At 44.3% G+C, this 18,955-nt stretch overlaps 2 protein-coding genes across 7 annotated transcripts in view; one reads left to right on the top strand and one right to left on the bottom strand.

The window, feature by feature from the left end:
* The first annotated feature begins 176 nt into the window (after nt 1–176).
* hadh (hydroxyacyl-CoA dehydrogenase) lies at nt 177–2,660 on the top strand. The gene is made up of 8 exons (XM_046416675.1): nt 177–372; nt 771–899; nt 988–1,145; nt 1,407–1,533; nt 1,651–1,740; nt 1,824–1,896; nt 2,118–2,234; nt 2,340–2,660. Exons 1-8 carry the CDS (start codon nt 256–258, stop codon nt 2,456–2,458), a joined length of 930 nt encoding a protein of 309 aa, XP_046272631.1. The 5' UTR covers nt 177–255; the 3' UTR covers nt 2,459–2,660.
* A 1,367-nt stretch (nt 2,661–4,027) lies between these two features.
* lef1 (lymphoid enhancer-binding factor 1) overlaps nt 4,028–18,955 on the bottom strand; it is a 90,887-nt gene continuing 75,959 nt past the window's right edge. For 2 of the 6 annotated variants that reach the window (XM_046416657.1, XM_046416665.1), the window contains 4 exons: nt 17,525–17,644; nt 16,625–16,796; nt 15,730–15,837; nt 14,860–15,048 (listed from right to left, as the gene is read on the bottom strand). In XM_046416657.1, coding sequence (XP_046272613.1) covers nt 14,920–15,048; nt 15,730–15,837; nt 16,625–16,796; nt 17,525–17,644 — 529 coding nt within the window. In that variant the 3' untranslated portion in view covers nt 14,860–14,919. Of the gene's footprint in view, nt 5,573–13,148; nt 13,191–13,863; nt 13,913–14,859; nt 15,049–15,729; nt 15,838–16,624; nt 16,797–17,524; nt 17,645–18,955 lie in introns of those variants that run through there. The other 4 variants (XM_046416670.1, XM_046416671.1, XM_046416672.1 and 1 more) reach the window with 4 other exon arrangements.

The following is an 18,955-nucleotide window of genomic DNA, read 5'->3' as shown; positions in this document are numbered from 1 at the left end:
TGCTCGGAATAGCATGAATCAAATGTTATGAGACAAGATAATATAACTCCAGGTCATAAGCCCAAATACTTAGATTTGATATGTTGACATTTGTTAACTCGTAGAAATGCAGTACGTGTGGCGAGTTCTTATACATTACCGGTATCTGTGTGAAAGGTCACGGAAGCGTCTGTTTGGTCACGTGATCGCCGACCTTCCTCCTACTTCTCGGTGTCCACCGGAGTCCGTTTCAGTCCTGCAGCAGCTTCATTCACCATGGCTTTCTTCACCCACCAACTCTGCAGAGGTTTCTCGTCTTCGGCTGTCCGGAATGTCGTTATTAAGCACGTAACAATCATCGGAGGTGGACAGATGGGTGCGGGAATTGCACAGGTACGCGACGAAACGCATTCGTCTCTTGTGTTTAGCCGAGTAGCTAGCAGTTAGCTTCACCACAGATAGCCAGACCGCTGCGCCACGGGGCGCGTGTTGTTGTCAGCTAACCTCAGGGCCTGACCTGGACCTGGACCTGGGGTGGAACTTCTCGAGTCTAACTCATGCTAAGAAAGGTGGATAGACTTAACTCGAGGTAGGCTGCATCTGTAAAACTGCTCCGAGCAGGTTATCCTCGTGGTTAACTCGGACTATTTTACGTCTAAATATTCACGTGTCCTTACTGAGGCTGGCAGCTGTGTCACCCGCTGTCACGTCAGGTGTTCGCTGCCGCCTTCGCATCACCGACGCTGACGGCTGTGGTTCTCATTATCTCTCGCCTGGTTTCTTTGTGAAAGGTTGCTGCGTCAACTGGCCACTCCGTGACGCTGGTGGACACAAATGACGATATCCTTAAAAACGCTGTCAAAGGGATTGAGGGAAGCCTTAAAAGAGTGGTGAAGAAGAAGTATGCCGATAAGCCGCAGGTGAGACTCTTAACAAAATGAAAACAAAACTGAGAGAGTGAAATGTGTGTTATTAATGAGAGGTACTACACTTGGTGTTTTGTTTCAGGCAGGTGAGGAGTTCATCCACAAAGTCCTGCAGAACGTGTCGACCGCCACAGATGCGGGATCTGCAGTTGTGGGCACTGATCTTGTGTTGGAAGCCATTGTGGAAAATCTAAAAATCAAACAGGGTCTCTTTGGTCAGCTTGACAAGGTGGCTCCACAGTAAGCCTCATCCCATTTCCGTTTAACAGCTGTAGGTGTGTTAGATTACAAACGAGTGTTAACCTCGGTTATCAGTATTTTGAAAACAATGAATTTCCAAGTTCAAGTTCCACTTCCAAAGTTCTGGTCTGAGAGCGAGGAGGACACGTCACGGTTGAAATGGAACGTTCTGAACATCACGCGTCTGCTTTTATTTTAAATTGCTGTCCGTGTGTGTGTGTGTGTGTGTCACAAGTGTTCTTCTACACGTTGTGTTTTTAGACACACCATCTTTGCCAGCAACACATCCTCCCTGCCCATCTCTGACATCGCCAGCTCCACCAACAGGCTGGACAGATTTGGTGGACTTCACTTCTTCAACCCAGTGCCTATGATGAAGCTTGTAGAGGTGAAAGAAAAAAAAAATTACTGATACGTATAGTTACATATGAAGAAGTAATGCAATATGCACCCAACATAACACTTTTATTCGTATCAAATTTGCTGAAGTGATCTTCTTTCAAAGGTCATTAAAACCTCATCAACAAGCCAAGAGACTTTTGATTCCCTCTTGAACTTCAGCAAAGCGCTTGGGAAAACACCAGTGTCCTGCAAGGTAAAGTCTGCTGTCATTATAGTGGTGGTCTTAAGAATGTATTTAACAGCCCACTCACCGGCATCCAACATCTCTTTATTCAGGATACGCCAGGATTCATTGTAAACCGCCTACTTGTGCCGTACTTACTGGAGGCGGTCCGGCTCTATGAGAGAGGTATGTCTACGTGGGATTTTAAGGGGAAACGCAGACTTTGAAAGATTCCCAGTGTGTTTGTGTGAATGGGAAGGAGGCGTGTCAGCCTTTCTCTGGTGTCACATCCTTGTTTAAGTGAACAACATTAAATATCAGGGCTCTAACTCTGTATCCATCAATATTATTTTTCAGTTTTTGAGTGATTTCTGTAGCTCTGTATAGTTAATTTTCCTCCCTCTCAGGTCATGGATCCAAAGAGGACATTGATATTGCCATGAAACTCGGTGCAGGTTATCCCATGGGACCCTTTGAGCTCGCGGACTACGTGGGACTGGACACTGTCAAGTTCATCATTGATGGTGAGTAAAACTAATATGACGCTGCTTCAAGGAAGGAGAAACGATGAGCTGATATACTAAATGTAAAACTCTGTTCTTTTTTTTTTTTCTTTTTTGTTATTGCAGGTTGGAGTGAAAAGGATCCCAGCAACCCGCTATTTAGCCAGAGTGAATTGCTGAACAAGTTGGTGGCAGAAGGCAAATTTGGCAAAAAAACAGGAGAAGGATTCTACAAGCCAAAGTAATTTGGTGATAGATGTCGCTGTGGAACGAATCAGAACTTCAGAAAATAAGCGATCCAACAAGGACTGTGAAGAAACAGAAAAAGTGCCTGCACCTTCGTCATTAAAGGTCGACCTTTGTCTGTCAATTTATTTTCCTTAAATTACATCTGCGTTTTTGTGTGTGAAGATATTAAATCTGATTATTAAATAGATTTTCCAATTACTTGGTGTATGTTTTTGTCACAGTAGTGTTCAGTGTTGACTGCTTTCCAGATACACATGAGGACCAGGTTGACATTTATTCATCACACAAAATGTCAGTTCAAAAACAGCACAAATTTGAGATGTAACAGTTGTTAAAGCTTTCATTGGAGTTCATTAAGTAAGATCCAAGGCATTTTTCTCCTGAGTGTGTTAGACAAAAAGAAACTTTTACTCATTACACTCAGTTTTTCACTGAACCTGAGCGTAAACAGATGTGTTGAAAGTATTTCCATCCTCAAAAGATTTACAGAGTTGATTTTCTGAACAATTTTAAAACCTCACATGATTTTCACTCATTGTTACTAACTTCCTCTACCCCGTCTTTGCCAGCACATTTCTTCTCTTGTTGGCACATTACCGCCATCTGGTGGTGTAGCTCCAGCTTCACCTGTCGGGGTTAAGCAATTCAAGTAGATATTTATCTTCAAGGTGTCAGTCTTTTAAGCAAACAAAATCCCCTCTTGTTTTATTTTCCCTCCACTGCAGCTCAACATGTGGTCAGTGTCCAGGGAGAGACACACGGAGGGAGATTTGTACTAAAAAGACCATTACTTTGAAAGATGTTCAGTTGATTTAACTCAGATTGGTCTGTAGAAACAGGAGGTTATAGCAATCAAAACCTATCAATATTTGAATTGGCACCTTATCGTAAAATAATATTTGTCATATTACAGTCATACTAAGTTCATCATGGTGGGGTGGGTACAGAACCTGGGAATGACTCATTTGCCAGATGCTATTACACACTTGGCCACTTGGTCTTTGTTAACCCAACATGAACACAAGGTGGTGCTGTTTTACTTGAAATAAGTACAGTCAAGAGGCACAAGTCATATTAGTCCACAAGTAAAATTCTTCTCTTGATGTCGGCAGGTTCTTCAACAATATGCTTGCTTCAAAATTTCATTTGTTGAAGACACCTGAAGAGTTTTTACACAATTTAAGGCGTGTTCACTTGATGTTTTTTTTTTTTTACTTTAACAGACAGGAGAAAAGATGGATCTCAGCTTGTTACCTAACTGAACAGCGTTTTAATGCCCAGATGATGTAGGTCTCTCTTTTCGTTATCAGTGCAATGATATTATTTAAGTGTAGCCCGAAGAACTGTCTGCCTTTGGAGTTTTAATTTATCATGTTTTTTTTTTTTCTTTTTAAAGCGTTTTAAAGTTTCCACAAAGACTAAAATATGTTCCGTTCAGTTTGTTTTATCTGCTTTACACCACCAATACGTAGCTCTACCACCTAAACTCACAATATAATCTCAAAGGATGACGCAGCCTGTTACATCTGGCACTTCCAGCTCGGGTCTTTCCACCACACAAGTGATCAAATGAGCCAATGGTGCCTCTTTATTTTTCTTACAAAAAAAGAAAAAAAAAAACCATGTTGAAACAGTTCAAATATGACCACTTGGGAAGCAAAATGCTATACCAAGATGACAGTGACCCAAAACATGATAATAATAATAATAATAAAAAAAGGAATTCATCAAGTAATACTAAAATAGAGCATTAAAATCAAAATGTTACAGAGATGCTTGCATGGAATAAACAACATGGCAAAAGACCACACTATTAGCTACCAGAGAGAAAAGACAAAGGTCCATTGCAATAAAAGAAAGACTGCCAAGTGCTGGGGTAAATATATATATCTGCTTCATTTGTCATGTTTTAGAACAATAAAATATAGGCCTCTGAGCTATCACTCTCGCCTTTGTCCTAATGTTGCCTGCAAAAATACCAAGAAAATTGACATATCCTGACAGTTTTAAAAAGTACACATACTGAGCATTATTTTACATCTGAGCAAGACTCGAGGTCACTATTTGTTACAAATAGTTATCAAAAGAAGCCTTAAGTTTCAATTTTCTGCAAGACGCTTCAACAAGAAAAATGGCTTTCCTGTGTCCAAAGCTTATTTTTATATATACCACTATATAAAAAAAAAACAATATTTAAAAAAAAAAACAACAAAACACTAAAATATACACCGAGAAATTGAAACAAGGGTTCAAGATACAAAAAAAAGCATTCAAATAAAACCAAAAAAAAAAATAAAAAGCAAATCAAAATGTTGATCCTTTTTGCACCAACTGGTCAGCGACGAACTAAAATGGCATCTTGAGGACGTTTCTTAGACAAGATGAGATCCCTCCGTCTTCCTTAGTGCAGTCTAAAAAGAGGTGTTTGGTCGGTCGGGTGAAACCCCAAATGGTCTCAAAAGGGTGAGAGAGTGAGAGAGATGGGGGGAAGGTGTTGAGGGATCGAATGTCGGCCTAATGAACTATACAAAGGAACCGAGGTGACAAATAAATTACAGTAACTTAGAAACAGGTGGAGTGTTTGGGCGGTGCAGTGGAGAACTTTGTGCTGCTGTTTTGGGTTTTTTTTTTTGTTTTGTTTTTTTTTTGTTTGTTTTTTTCAGTGCAGTGCCTTGGATTGCAGTAAAGCAAAACTGTAAAGAAAACTGACAAAACACAGACCACAAACCGATGCTTTTCAGTAAGAAGACGTGGTTGCGTGAGGGTGCTCCGACTAATCGTGATTGTCTTGTTCAGTTCAGTTCAGTGTCTCTACAGCAGGCGCCTTCGGGAAGGGAGTCAAACAGTGACGGGGTTTTCTTTTTTTTTTTGGTGGTGGTGGTGGTGGCATGTGACTGTGTTGAAGGAAAGGGTGTAGGGTCAGGTGGGGTTGGGAGGGACGGGTAGGTGTGTGGGAGTGGGAGTGGGGTGTTGGGGGGTCCTCTGAGAACTGGAGGCTTCAGTTTGGAGATTTAAGGGTCTTCATGAAATCTAACAGGCCTCCATCTCAAGCAGAGGGCCCGTAGCTGCTGCCTTCGCTTTGCATGTGGAGAAATTGCTACGTTTTCCTCCTGAAAAACAACAACAACAAAAAAAGAGAAAATAATAAGGAGAGAGGAAAAGAAGAAAAGAAATCAATCAACTGCACTGACTATGAAGTAACTACACACACAAAAAAAATGCTTTATTTGTCATCAGTGATGAGGGGAAAAAATTAGAAACACATCAGTATCCCACATCAAAACACTGGTCACATTCACGTCAAATTTAACCAAAACCAGATTTATCAAGATGACTCAGACCGACTGACTGTGTGTGTCTCACTGTGCAAGCACGCCACCCCGGCTCAGGGAGGGACAAACAACCTGTCATTACCGTCCACACAATGAATCATTTTATTTTCTTCATGGTCCTACAGCTGATTGAATGAAAGCCTTTGCAGCAGTGTTGAGCAAAGCGCTGAACTACAGAGGGGTTAGAGGTCAGTGACAGGATGTGGGCCGATCTAGCTTTGATCTAGTCTGACGTGGGGGTTGCTGTGACCCAGCTGGCAGTGCTTGGCTCTTCTTTGCCCTCCCCTGACTGACAAATCTTCCTCTTTCTCTCAAGGCAAGCACCGGATTGTGCAGCTTCTGGTTGACATTTAGGCTGCTGCTGATGGAAGGCGTTGCAGGTGTGCTCAGGATCAGCACACTGACCCGGTTGATCAATACGGAGTTCACGGAACTGCGTCGGTAATCATCCGAGCCGATGCGATTCAGGTGCAGATCGATGCTGTGGTACAAAAATGTACATCAGTCTACCTCACAGGGCTCTCATGAAAGTGGCACCTTTCCCCGACAAGGAAATTGTTGTCAAGCTGCAAAAGTGTTCTTTTCCCTCTCGTGATCTGAGCTTGAGCTAACATAACAGAGTTAGCTTCAGTTATTGACAAGCCAAGGAGAGTTATTTTAGACCCGAGCAGCATCAAATAGAATCTGTGATCAAAGTGGAGAGGCAGAGACAGAGGTGGATGGATGCCTCCTGCGACTAAAAAGATGGATGTTTTGTGAAGACGAAAAAAGGAAAAGAAACGGTATTAGTTTGCTTTTCCCTTGTGGCAAAGCCAAGAGTGTGTTTTTGTAGGAGATAAGTCAGCTGAGCCCTGCTGCTCTCTGCATCGTAACACTCAAAAGAAAGACACACACACGCACACACCCCTACAGACTGCTTTACCACATGTGGATAAAAGGGAACGGGACGGAGGCCACCTTTCCCAAGGAGAGCTGACCCTGAGCTGCACAGAGCAAAAAACTGAAAGGAGCGCAGCGCTCGGACAGAAAGAGAGAGCCCCTGTCGCTTTTATTTACCTCTGCCGCCCTCTCTCTCTTTTCATCCCAGGATCTCAAAGGGGGCCCGCACGCCCAGCACTGCACCCTGTTTCCTGGGGAGCATTTTTCCTTCCCCCCACCACAGACATGAAAAGCTCTGGCCTTCCTGCCTGGGGAAAGAGGCCTGAGGGGCTGTGGGCGAGGAGTGTGTGAGTGTTTCACGAAAAAAAAAAAAAAAGCTTGGTGGTAACAGCAGGGGTGTGTATTTGCGTGGTGGTTGGTTGTAAGGGGCACCAGGCCAGCTCTTCACAAGGTCCAGCCGACACAAACACTGGGATTCAGGAGCAACTTGACCCCTCCTCTCCTCTCCCCTCACCTCCCTCCTCCCCCCTCCCTCCCTCTACATTAGTGCTCAGGAATGCCGGCTGGACTTTTTTGCAGGAAATGAAACGCTTCTCTGTTCACAGGGCTAGCGAAGGCTTAGTCTCTCTCCCCCAATTCCTTTCCCTCTACGGGACGGAGGAGGGGAAAGAGTCGGACAAGCTCTCGTCCAGCTTTTGAAGTGTGGGAGGTTAAGATAACTGGCACAGCCTCGCGTCTCAATCGCTGCTTTCACCTCCCAGGCCAAAATCAAAGCGCCCGCAGCTGGGGCCCGCCTGCCATATAGTCCCCTAACCTCCAAACCCACCGACCCACCCACCCACCTCCTCGGCTCCCTCTCTCCCCATGCACAGTTCTGGGGTTTCTTTTGGTGCCATTAAAAAGGAAAACACTGACGACAAATTACTTTAAAAAGAAGCCAAACAGAGCGAGGTGTCTCCAGCGCAGGCTGAGGCGCAGACTTAACTATGGCAGAGAGAGCAGGGAAAGACTGCAGGGCTGAGAGAGATGGAAAGCAACGCAAGTAAAGAAAGATGCGACATTTTAAAAGATGAATCCCGACTAATCTAGTTTGGATTTGGATTGCTACAATCTGGGAACATGGTGGTGGCGTTGCTGTATAGAAGTCCGACAGCACAAGTGTGCATTCAGGTGATTGCACAGGTTGAAAACGAGCCAACCATTCAGATTTTTATTATAATTTCATCATTAGCTTTCATTTTCTCTTTCAATTAAGTCTGCCTCACCTGATAGTTTGGTATCCAACCTCTCTGACTGACAGACTGTACCTATTTCTTGTACCCATTGGACTCAGATAGCACAGGTGACTAAAATTAAGAAAACGACACATTAACTGTAATAGATGTCAGGTCAAAGCCAGTTCACAGGCGAGGCTGCAAACAGTTATTAGGTTTGTTATCCAATTATCAATCAATTATTTTTTTTAGTTGTCACAATAAAAGTTAAACCCTGATGTAAAACAGAAAACAAACTCATGAATCTCTGGCACGTTTGTTAGTATGTTACTTAAAATGACCCAAATTGTGGCAATCAATCACATTCAACATGAGGTACAGGAACCATCTGAACACTAAAACCACAGCCCCTCTTTGCTTCAGCCTCAGACCCTGTGCCAACCCTTTGTTACATCATCCACTCAGCTCAGTCTGGCTCAGACTAACAGACCTGAGGGCTCTGCTAAGTTAATCGTCCACACATTTCCATCAGAGACTGGAGAGTTGGTGTGTTCTGGCAGTGACCCTGGCCTGAATCACACAGCTGGCCTTTGTTGGTGACACCTTTTCAAAAGGAGCCTCCTCTCTATACGTTTGTGGCAGAGTCGCTTTTTAAGACGTAAGGGGGGGGATAACACGAGCAGACCAATAAAGAGAGAGAGAGAGAAAAAAAAAAAACACCTGGAAGACAAAGTGATGTTGAAATGCTGTGCACAGTCAGCATTTTCTCTGGCTCTGAGACATTCAACATAAAAGATATCGCTGCTTGAGGAAAAAAAAAAAGCTTTGAAATTTTTTACCTCCAATGAAAAGTCAGACTCAGGGGATGTCGTAACTTTTCCACAGGGGCTATCAGAAACTAACAAGTCAGTCAGGAGGAGCTGAGACAAAAAAGGGTGAGGAGAAAGACGAGGAGAGACGGAGTCTGTGTTAAATGTCGGACAGAAGGGAAGGGTGGGGTCTGGTTGTGGTCAAAGGGGGGGCAGGGGAGGAGCGGGGAGGGGAGTCACCACAATCCCAAACCTCAGGCATGTGTGGGTGAGACTAGGGGAGTACAGGAGGGTGTGGGAGGAAGAGGGGGGAGGTAGTGGGAGGTGCTGCCCACATCTAAGGCGGCATCGCTGGGGGCCCTGGGCAGATGAAGTCTGGCTGTGTGCCCCTGCACAGCTCAGTCTGAGTCGCTGCAGGCCGGGGGATGTCGGGAGGGAGGGAGGGAGAGGGGTATGCTGACTGCTCCCTCTGCTGTGGTCCCGCATCAAAGGCCTCCGCCGCCACTCATATTCTCCGTCAGAACAGAGAAGCCGGAAAAAGGAGGAGCGAAAACAGAGGGGAGTAAAGAGGTGGAAAACGGGTGAAGGGGGGGAAGAGGTGAAGCTGGGGGGTGAGATTTTGCCTCCGTTAACAATGGATGAACAGAGTGAAATAAAAATAAATTCCACTTCCATCAGCCCCACTGTCCTCTTCCTGTCTGTGGCCCCGTGTTACCTGGGGGGGCTTCACTCAGAGATAAGCATCTCATGAGGGGAGCTTTTATAAGGTCACATATCTCCACTTGTTCCAAAGGAGGGCTGCAGTGCCTCCAGGAGCCCGAGGGGTGAGGCTGACAGGAGGCAGGAGGGTTGGGTGGGGTGGGGTGAAGGTGGAGGGGGACAGACGGAAAGAGAAAGAGAGGAAGTCGAGAAGACATCACAAACAAAAAAAAGAAAGAACCAACAGACTGGACCCTCATACTGTTACTGCAGCTGGCCAAACCACAACACAATGGGCCCGTGACTCAATCAAAACAAATTTCAAGCCCAAGTCTAAACAATGGGAGCACCATAGCTGCATTTCTCCCATGTAAACAGAGACCTTTAAGAGGGTTATACCTCCTCCTCCTTAATGTTTTTTTTTTTTTTCCTCTTTAAGTGTCAAACAAGATTGCCAGGCCAGGATAAGACAAGCATGTCAGTGTGAAAGATTTGTACTTCTAAGCTAAAACCACGTCTGCGTACTTAAATTACACTGAGTTTGACATCCTGCCACCCTCTGGAAGTCTCGGTGCTAAGTGGTAAGAGGGTCATTTTTCTTCACAGAGTAGGCTTTGTGGAGGTCAGGGCACCGACAGAATGGATGAATATTTCCTCTTCTACTTCCTACCCACAGGAACATTAGCTGGGGCGTCGCTCTGATTGAATCCCAAATCTCTCTCGTCCACCTCTCACTCATAACTACTTTTATTTTTTTTGTCAAGTAGTACAGTTTTAAAAACATCCCCTCGTCTCCTGTGCACTGCTCAGAGCCAGAATCAGTTTTTGTGTTTTTTTTTTTTGTTATTTTTGCTATTCGATTCCTTCCCCAATTATCCCAGGTCACTAATAAGGCGGGGTGTGGAGGCACTGGGCTGTGCCGCAGTGGCCTAGAGGCTTGGTGCCAAATTGAAACGACTCGGGAAATGGAGGCAGACGCTGAATCTTGTCTAATTGCAGCCAGGGTTTGTGTGTATGTGTGTGTGTGTGTGTGTGTGGCTGGCTGCTTAGATGTGTATTTGTGTGTGTGTGTGTGTGTGTGAGGGAGAGAGATGTGCTGAGAGTGATGAGGGTCCGAGAGAGAGAAAAGATGAGAGGCAGCAAATCAAGAGAGGGAAAAGGGAAAGAAATGAGGGATGGAGACTGAAGGATGAGTGGCAGTGGAGTGAGACTGGCTAAACTCAGAACTTGGGAGAATGAGGGATTTTCTTCTGGCTCTTTGCTTACCCTCCCTTTCCTCCAGCATACTCACCACCTCCTCCTCCTCCTCCTCCTCCCTCCTCGCTCATCAAAGTCTTTTGACAGCTGACTTCTGGCTGCACACATCAGAGGGAGCAGAGCCGGGGCACGAGAGAGGAGGAGAGAGTAGCCACCAAAGCTCCTACTCCAACAACAATTTCTTTCATGTTTCTGGCCCAGGACATGTGGTTAGGGATCACCCTCGATGTACTTACCAACCGTTATTGTAAAATGGCGTTTTTAGGAAGATTGAAAATACCTTTTGACTTGCGAAGACGTCCATTTCGCTTGTCAACAAAAGGCCATCTTCATAACATGAGCAGTTTTACGGCATTTTGCAAGTGTTTTGCAACTCCGCTTGCCACATTAAAAGGCCACCTTTGTTAAGAGTGTCTCCCCCCTGTGAAAAAAATGTGCAGCAGCCGAGACGGGACAAAACCTCCGGGGCATGTATGTGTCTCGGCCAGATAACTATCTCAAAGGCTGTGAATCAGCGGGTTTATTCAGACAAAAGACAAACAGCACCAGAGGAAACGAGAAAGAGAGAGGGGGAAACTAAATAAAGAAGCGTATAAAGTGACGGAAAACTGCAGATTTTCAGTCAGTGAAGAAGAAAAAGGGGGCTGGGGCTTCCAATGAGGAGGGGAAGAGACGGAAGCCCTCATTTCACATTGTCAGAGTAATGACTTCTCAGAGTGCTTTGCTCCACTGTGGTGAGAGCCAGCTGTGTGGCGGGCCCAGTGTTTGACATGTTAAAGAAAACAAAGAGAAGCAATGGCAAGCCATAAAACACAGCTCGGCGACTCGACTCCTGGTTTGCCTCACAGGCAGAAAAACTCAAACAGAAGCCATAAAATATGTTAATATGAACATGTATTAAGTCAATTTTCCCTTCATAAAATCCACCTAGACTGGAACATTTCACTTTGCTATGCTGACTGTACAAGCCCTAAAAATATAATCTAACAGAGCAAATCGTTCAGTGTTTGAACCATCATACAGAAAAAAAAAAAAGGTGTTCAAATGGCGTCTTTGAATTTAACTCATTAACAAATTTGCTTTCAGACTTTTCACGATGGGGTAGAGGCTGGGGCAGATGAAAAGAAACAGACAAACGAGTTCATTTAAAAGATGTTTTTTTGGCGTCTACACCAAGCTAACCTCAATCCAGCTCTTTGGGATCTGCATAAATTGAGGGCTTGGGGAGTTGTGGCAGTATCCTTGGTATTATGCATATTAGTTTAAGGCTGTCACTGAGAATCAGCAAGGGTGTCCATCCCGCTGCGGCTAGGCGCTGCTAATTATTGGATCAGAGATAAAGTGCTTTTTAGCGCTCGCTCTCTCCGCGCTTTGAAAACCAGCTGTGGCGAGAGACAAAAAAAAAAAAAAAAAAAAAGAGTGCGAGAGAAGAAAAGCAGCAATTTTGGGTTCAGGGAGAGCCACTGGGTCAGGAATCGATCAAGTGGAAAACCTTTGTCTGGTCAGGCGGATTTCAACGCAAGACCAGATTTGTCACATCTGCCTGCCTTTTTCTGCCTCCGAAAGGGAGAAGAACAACAGGATGCTGCCACACTCATTGGGAGGGAGTGGAAGGAGAAGAGTGATGGGAGAGCAAAAAAAAAACGATCCACAGAGAAGACTGAAAGAGAGAAAATAGAGTTGCCTTTGCCACATGTTGGGAACGTTAATCCTTCTTTCGAAGAGGAAAGAAAAAGAGAGAGAGACAGGTGACAAATCGGTGAGGGTTTGACGTGTCATCTGAATCAATATCTCTCAACATATCATTAACAATAATAAAAAAAAAAGACTGCAGAGTGCCTTTGTTATGAAGGCATTATAGACACCCCAAAACCCCAGATACCATGAAATCTTATTAAGGTATAGCATCTCATTAAGTTCCTGCCAAACAAGCTGCCGAATGCAGCTCCGCTTCACAAAGATGCAGAGTGAGACAACACATGTAGCCCATATGGGGCTGAGCTGACATCTTAGCCTTCACCAGCAGTAAAAAAAAAAAAAAATCTTCTGTGCTAGTAAAACTGTTTTCAGATGTACCAGTTAGTCCGTGTTTAGAAAACACAGAGTGAACGAGATGATTTATTAAGCAATTTATTTGGACATTTTTTTCTAACACATGAGAAATAAACCATAAAGTGCTGACACAACATCTGACCTTTCATCCAACCAGTGCTCAACACATAAACATTAAATAGAGCCGGTTCAGCACACACACACACACACACACAGAAAATCCAATGCCCATTGTGCTGAGGCCACTGAGCAAACTCAACACACAAAGCGCAAACCCTCTTCAGGCCTTAACACCACTGACACAATGACTATGGTGAGGTTAGGGTGGACCTTTTTTAGGATTAGTCTGTGAGTACATACTCTCCAGTTAGTGTTTAGCAGCTTAAGAAGACTTGACATATACTGAACTGATCAGACAGGGAGGGGATAGAGGGTTTGTCTTACCATTTTGTCAGATGTACGCCGTTTTCATTCTCTGGCCTGTACCTGCAGAAAATTGCATCTTTTTTAAAAAAAAAAAAAACTTTTGAGGTATGTGAACGGTATAGATCTATACCGTCCACTAGGCCTACACAGTGTACAGACCCAAAAATAAATAAATAAATACTAGACATTTTACTTAAAGACGTTATTCTCACTGTATGGATTACAGTTGCAGTGCTGAGAAGGCCCATAAGCGCAACTAAACAAGGTCAGCAGAAAGACATACTGTAGTGCAGCAGGCAAACAAATAGTGCAAAGCCCAGGATCGGTAAGTAGTCGTATAGAATGGACAGACTAATCCCAAAGTAGGTGTAATATGTGAAGACGGGGATGAAAGACAGGGAAGGGACAAATGGATGGAGAGATATATACAAAGAAAGTCTGTGAGAAGGGAAGGACTATGCTGCCTGCACAGAATCAAGCCAGAATGAGGACAGGAGGTGACAGACTTGTCAGCTCTACAGACATTCGTCCCTGTCTGCTAAGAGATTAGTTGTTTTATTTTTTTTTAAAAAAAACACAGCTCACACAGAGGGTGCATTAATAAGAATGCAGCAGTATGCTGTAAAAGATGATGTGACGTCCAGATAAGATGCAAGAGACAAAACAAACAACAACAACAAAAAAAAACCCATTAACAAATACAAAAGGAACCCGAGAGGGACCGTTTGCTTACCAGAGGCCGTTTCCTGCATCTTCTCCCTCTTCCGCTTCTTCTTCTTTCCCTAAAAAATATACAGAGGAACACATAAAGTGTGGCTCCAGCACTCACGCTCACTAGACCACTCTGGTATCCTGCTGCTGACTGCCATGTTCACTCATCCCCTGCTGGGCAACCAACCAGCATCCCTTAGACTCCGGACTCCACAGGCAAACTGCCACACTGAGAGGGATGCTGTCTGTGCTGATGTGAAGAGTGCTCTACCTGCTTTCAAAATTACTTTCTGTCATATTCAGGCCTTTTCTGAGCCGGGACCATCTTAACCAGCTTCTGTTGTGACCAGTCTGTGCCGTATTTCCACTACCTTTGAAGTCGCTGTGATGACAAATATTAACATGAAGTGCAATTAAAAATGCTCACTGTAATTAGACTAGTCGAGCTCAATGACTGTGAAGAGCGCCACTCTTTTTCCAGCAAAGTGGTGGGAGTGTGTAAGGATTTATAGCTTATGCTAAATCCCCAGGGGGGAGACTATAGGTATAGATAGCAGCGTAGAGTCGTTCTAGTCAAATATGAGCAGCACTTTGGTTTCCTGCTGCAAAGTCTGCTAATCCACTTATTCATGAGCTAATCTGCCTTCTACTGCTGCGGCAGACAGGGAAGAAGAGAGACTAAGTGAGAGTGGGTGAGAGAAAGGATGAGAGAGGGGGTACACAGCAAAACTATGAATGCTACTCGCTCTCCATGCCAGTGCGTTACCTATTTTGGGTGTTTCCAGGCATGATGTGCTGTGTACAGCTTTTGTTTGTGGGAGGGGTCACAGAATAGCTCTCACAGGGATACAGCGTTTCCTCGTAACAAATGTTTTTGCTTTAAACATATCGTTGTCCCTATATCTCTTTGGTATGTCAAGTAGAAAGCCATTCCTACACCCCCCCCCCTTTACCTGTCAACCAGGTTTGTACTAACAAAGCTACAAATTAAATGTGAAACGGGCTAACTGTCACTAGCTGACGCTGTGTATCTTTAACCGTGTTATGCTTCACTGGGAGCAGCGCTGTGAAAACGGTGTCATCGCGCCTGGCCTGCTCCCCCCTCCCCCCCAACCTCAGCGAGGCATTTTGGCAGCGGAGCAGCGGAGGCAGAAGGAGGAGGGATGCTGCCGGTGTCCGAGGGGAGGCAGATAAACACCACAAAGCACTTTGGTGGTGGAGTGAATGTGAGTGCCGGAGCCACACTTTTAATAAAGGCTGGTGCTCTCTCTCACAAATTCATTCACGCCACATACTCGGACACAGATCTGACAACTTTCAAGCAAATACACAAAACATATATATAGCAACGCAACACACACACACACACACACACTACTTCTTTACTCTCCAAAACAGAACACATGAGAATCAAACTTCTCATATTCACAAACAAAATGGGCAGCTAGAGGAGCAAAGGTTGCTACTGTTGAATGCTGTGTGTGTGTGTGTGTGTGTGTGTGTGTGTGTACGATGCAGCCTCCTCAACTCAGCCTAACAGGTGTTTATTACATCCAAAGCTCCATGCTGATATGGAACATCAAAGACTAGCGTGACCATTACCAGGCAGTTTTCACTCACTGTGGCAATAATAATGTCTGCGATACTACAATCCATTTTAGTGTGGATGGTAATTTAACAGTGAATCACAGTGTTATGAATTACACATTAGGCTGAAACAAAAGCCTCCACAAATGGACCCCATTAGCATGGAGCCGAATATGAAGTAGTGTGCATATCATTATTCTGTGCCATTTCAACAAGTCACACCATGCCGACATAAACAAACAACATAAATCAACACACACACTCAGGTGCACCTCTGCCAATCTGTTCTGTTGGTACTTACATAATTGTCTCGAGCAGACCAGCCCGGGTAGAGCTGCATGTGGAGCTGTCGTTCCTTGCGGGCTAACTCATAATACTTAGCTTGCTCTTCCCGAGATAAAGCATGCCACTGTTTCAGTACAAAAGGAGATTAGGGAGAAAATAGCATACAGTCAATTACTGGCATGCACTTGCGTGTTTCCTGCGTAAAGAAGTGTGCTGTTGTTTTGGTAAAAAGGGAAAAAAAACTTTTCTTTTCAACTTCCAAATGTTTGGTGTAGGAAAAAAGCAGATAAAAGAGAGACAAAGAAGAAGGAGGGGGGGCACATGATGAAGAGATTAACATAGAGAGAGTCAGAAAGAGGAAAGAGAGAAGAGAAGGAAAAAAAAACTTTGATTTCATATCAAAACACTGGTTCCAATTTAGCAGCGCTTTTTATTCAAACTATGTCAGCAAGCAATTACCCTATGCAGGCCACAAACTAGGCTTTGCTGTGGCTGGCTGCCTCAACCACTAGGCCTATTCGTTAAGGCTTTTAACATGGCTCTGTGGTTCCAGTCTTTTCCCAATCCTCAAAAGGAACAAATTTTGTCATTTCCAACCGTGCCATTATCCAGGCATATTTTATTAAAGCCAATTTGATTAAATGTCAGTTAGATAGGCGGTCTGTATCTGCGCTGCTCAGAGGGCAGTAATTGGCTGGGGCAATCATTACAGCGATAATCACAACTAGTTCATAAAAGACTGTATGCTAATAGAGAGAGGAATCCTTGTACATTTTAAACTAATTGGGCCTGGGAAGGCAGTCCATGCAGCCTTTTCGGAGCCGTGGCTTGAACTGTGGCCATCTCTTGGTGGCTTAACTCAAATCAACAAAGATGAAGAGCGACAAAGAGAATGAGGTCGGTGCACCTACCCTTCGTCCCAGGATCTGATTGATGGCAGCGCTCTCCTTCAGCGTGCACTCGGCGACCACATTCGCGCGCATCTCTTTCATGTAGAGCATGAAGGCGTTTAGCGGCTTCTTGATGTGCGGTCTTTTGGGCTCCTGCTCTTTTCTCTGTTCGTGCTGGGGTTTCCTGTAAAGACAAAACAACAACAACAACACGGACAGAGGTAAAGCCGGGGAAGAAACAAAACAGTTAGGAAGTGAGAGAATGAAAGAGCAAAGCAACAAAAGAGGGAAATTGTGGTGGCGTCAAAAGCAGCGAGGGTCTGGTTGCTCTCAGCCAATGGTGAGGCAGGGGTTGCCACGCCATGTGCCCCTGCCTCTTTAATCATGTGCAGTTTCACTTCATGCAGAGAGATTGCTTTGCCAGTAATGACAACCAAACCCTCTCTGCCACAGCACACTGGAGGGACTTAAAGCCGACACACACTCAATAGACACTTTGCTCTCCGTCCTGACTTACTTTCTAATAACCTTTTTTGATACAAGTACAGTCTTGGTACGGGGACGGCCATGGATAATGGAAATATCAGTGATAACCATTTCAGGGCGCTCACATCACTTTTCCCACTGCACACACCGGGGATGTGAATTCAGTTCATCCAAGCACTAATCTAGGACCTGTATCTGTTGCTGGCCATCTTTTGTGATCCCCGAGGCCAAATGAAGCATAGGCCCGTTATCAGCCAAGCACGGGCCCTCGCGACTTATCTGCTCACATCAAGGGAATGAGAACAAGGCTCTGACAGAGGGTTTGTTCAGCAAAGGCCCACTGTAGCGGTGGAGCACACAAATACCTGGAAGTACGTCGTCTCAGAAAACTGCTGATAGAAGGGGCGGGAGGTATTTTGTGTTTGCTGTACTCACATGTGCATGATGTCTGTTTCATGCAGAGGCTCGTGTTTGACCTGTGGGTTGACGATGGCCGGGTGGGGGATCCCTGTGGCGTGAGGACCCGGGGGGCCGGGTACCATGTGGTGAGAAAACCTGAAATAAAAGCAGACTTTCATTAATTAAAAAGAGGATGAAAGAAGGATTGTAGCATTGAAAGGGTGCCTTAAATGTCACCTAAAATAAATACAAACATAATAGCAGCCACAAGTAAGGAAAAACACAAGCTGGTTTGCTTGATGTGAGATGTTAAACTCAGGGACACTGAGAACAGAGTCACTGTCTGTAGTTCTTGTGTGTGCAATTGTTTTGGTTCTGGATCTTTTTAGTTGATTTCATCAAACTCTTCCCTGCAATATTATGGTAGAGCAATGCAGTAAAGCTTTAATAACCCTGAGAGAAAGTTTGGCTTACAGACAGCAGTTAATAACTATTAGAATAATGTCCTGCTGTATACAATAAACAAGGCCACATGAAAACCTTCCTCTCCAAGACAAACGTAGTGAGTCACAAGGTCATCCTGCTGGTAGGAAAATAAAAAATAAAGAAAAATAAAATTCTTACCCACTAAATTGTGTTATGCACATTTCTCCAGTCTTTCTAGTGGAATATTGTGCTGTTACCTTTTCAGGCCATCTACACGATCTGCTCACAATCACAGTTTGGGTACCACTTGATTACATGGAAATACACATTTGTTTTACACTCTATGGTACTGTGTATTCAAAGATCCAAAGGAAATATAATAAATAATGAACTCAAGGGCTACAAGTTTCCATGGGTTATGTTTGTGTATCTCACTGCAGCTCCAGAACAAAGAAGGCTGAGTCAAAAAGGAAGAACTGAAAGAAGAACCTGTTCCTCAGTTGTTTTTTTCCCTCCTGTCATCTTTCCATCAGGTCATCAGTGGCTCAATGATGTCTTTATCTCCATTGTGTTCCTTTTTTCCCCCATTTGTTTCAACACTCATTTCATCATGCTGTGGTTATGTTTCAACTAGCTTTAAAAAAATGCCTGGTATAGGATGAAATATACTGATCAGCAATAGTCAGTACAGCAAGTGACTTGTTGTGAAGTACAAACTATGGCCAAGGATCCAAATTCTGAACAAAAAAGTTGCAAAAAGTTCTCCAATCGTAAAATACTGTACGTATTCAGATTTACAGGTCTGAGGGTCTGAGCAGGAGAGCAGGAAGAGACTGTCTGAGCTTCAGCCATTCCCTGATCCCGCATCTTCCATCTGGATTCACTCAGTGTATGCCTAAAGCCCTGTCTTTACAAACATCGTGCTGACAGAGAAAGAGATAGCAAGGACGAAAGAAGAAAGAGGACAAGGAAGGGGGGGAAAAAAGGGACAGATACAGTAGTGACATGGGTGCAGTCAAAAAAGAAAGAAAGGTGATAAAA

Source organism: Scatophagus argus, chromosome 2 (genome assembly GCF_020382885.2).
Source record: "Scatophagus argus isolate fScaArg1 chromosome 2, fScaArg1.pri, whole genome shotgun sequence".
Lineage (NCBI taxonomy): Eukaryota > Metazoa > Chordata > Actinopteri > Scatophagidae > Scatophagus > Scatophagus argus.
The sequence above is the reverse complement of the archived record's forward strand: the minus strand, read 5'-3'. Positions and strand labels throughout refer to the sequence as shown.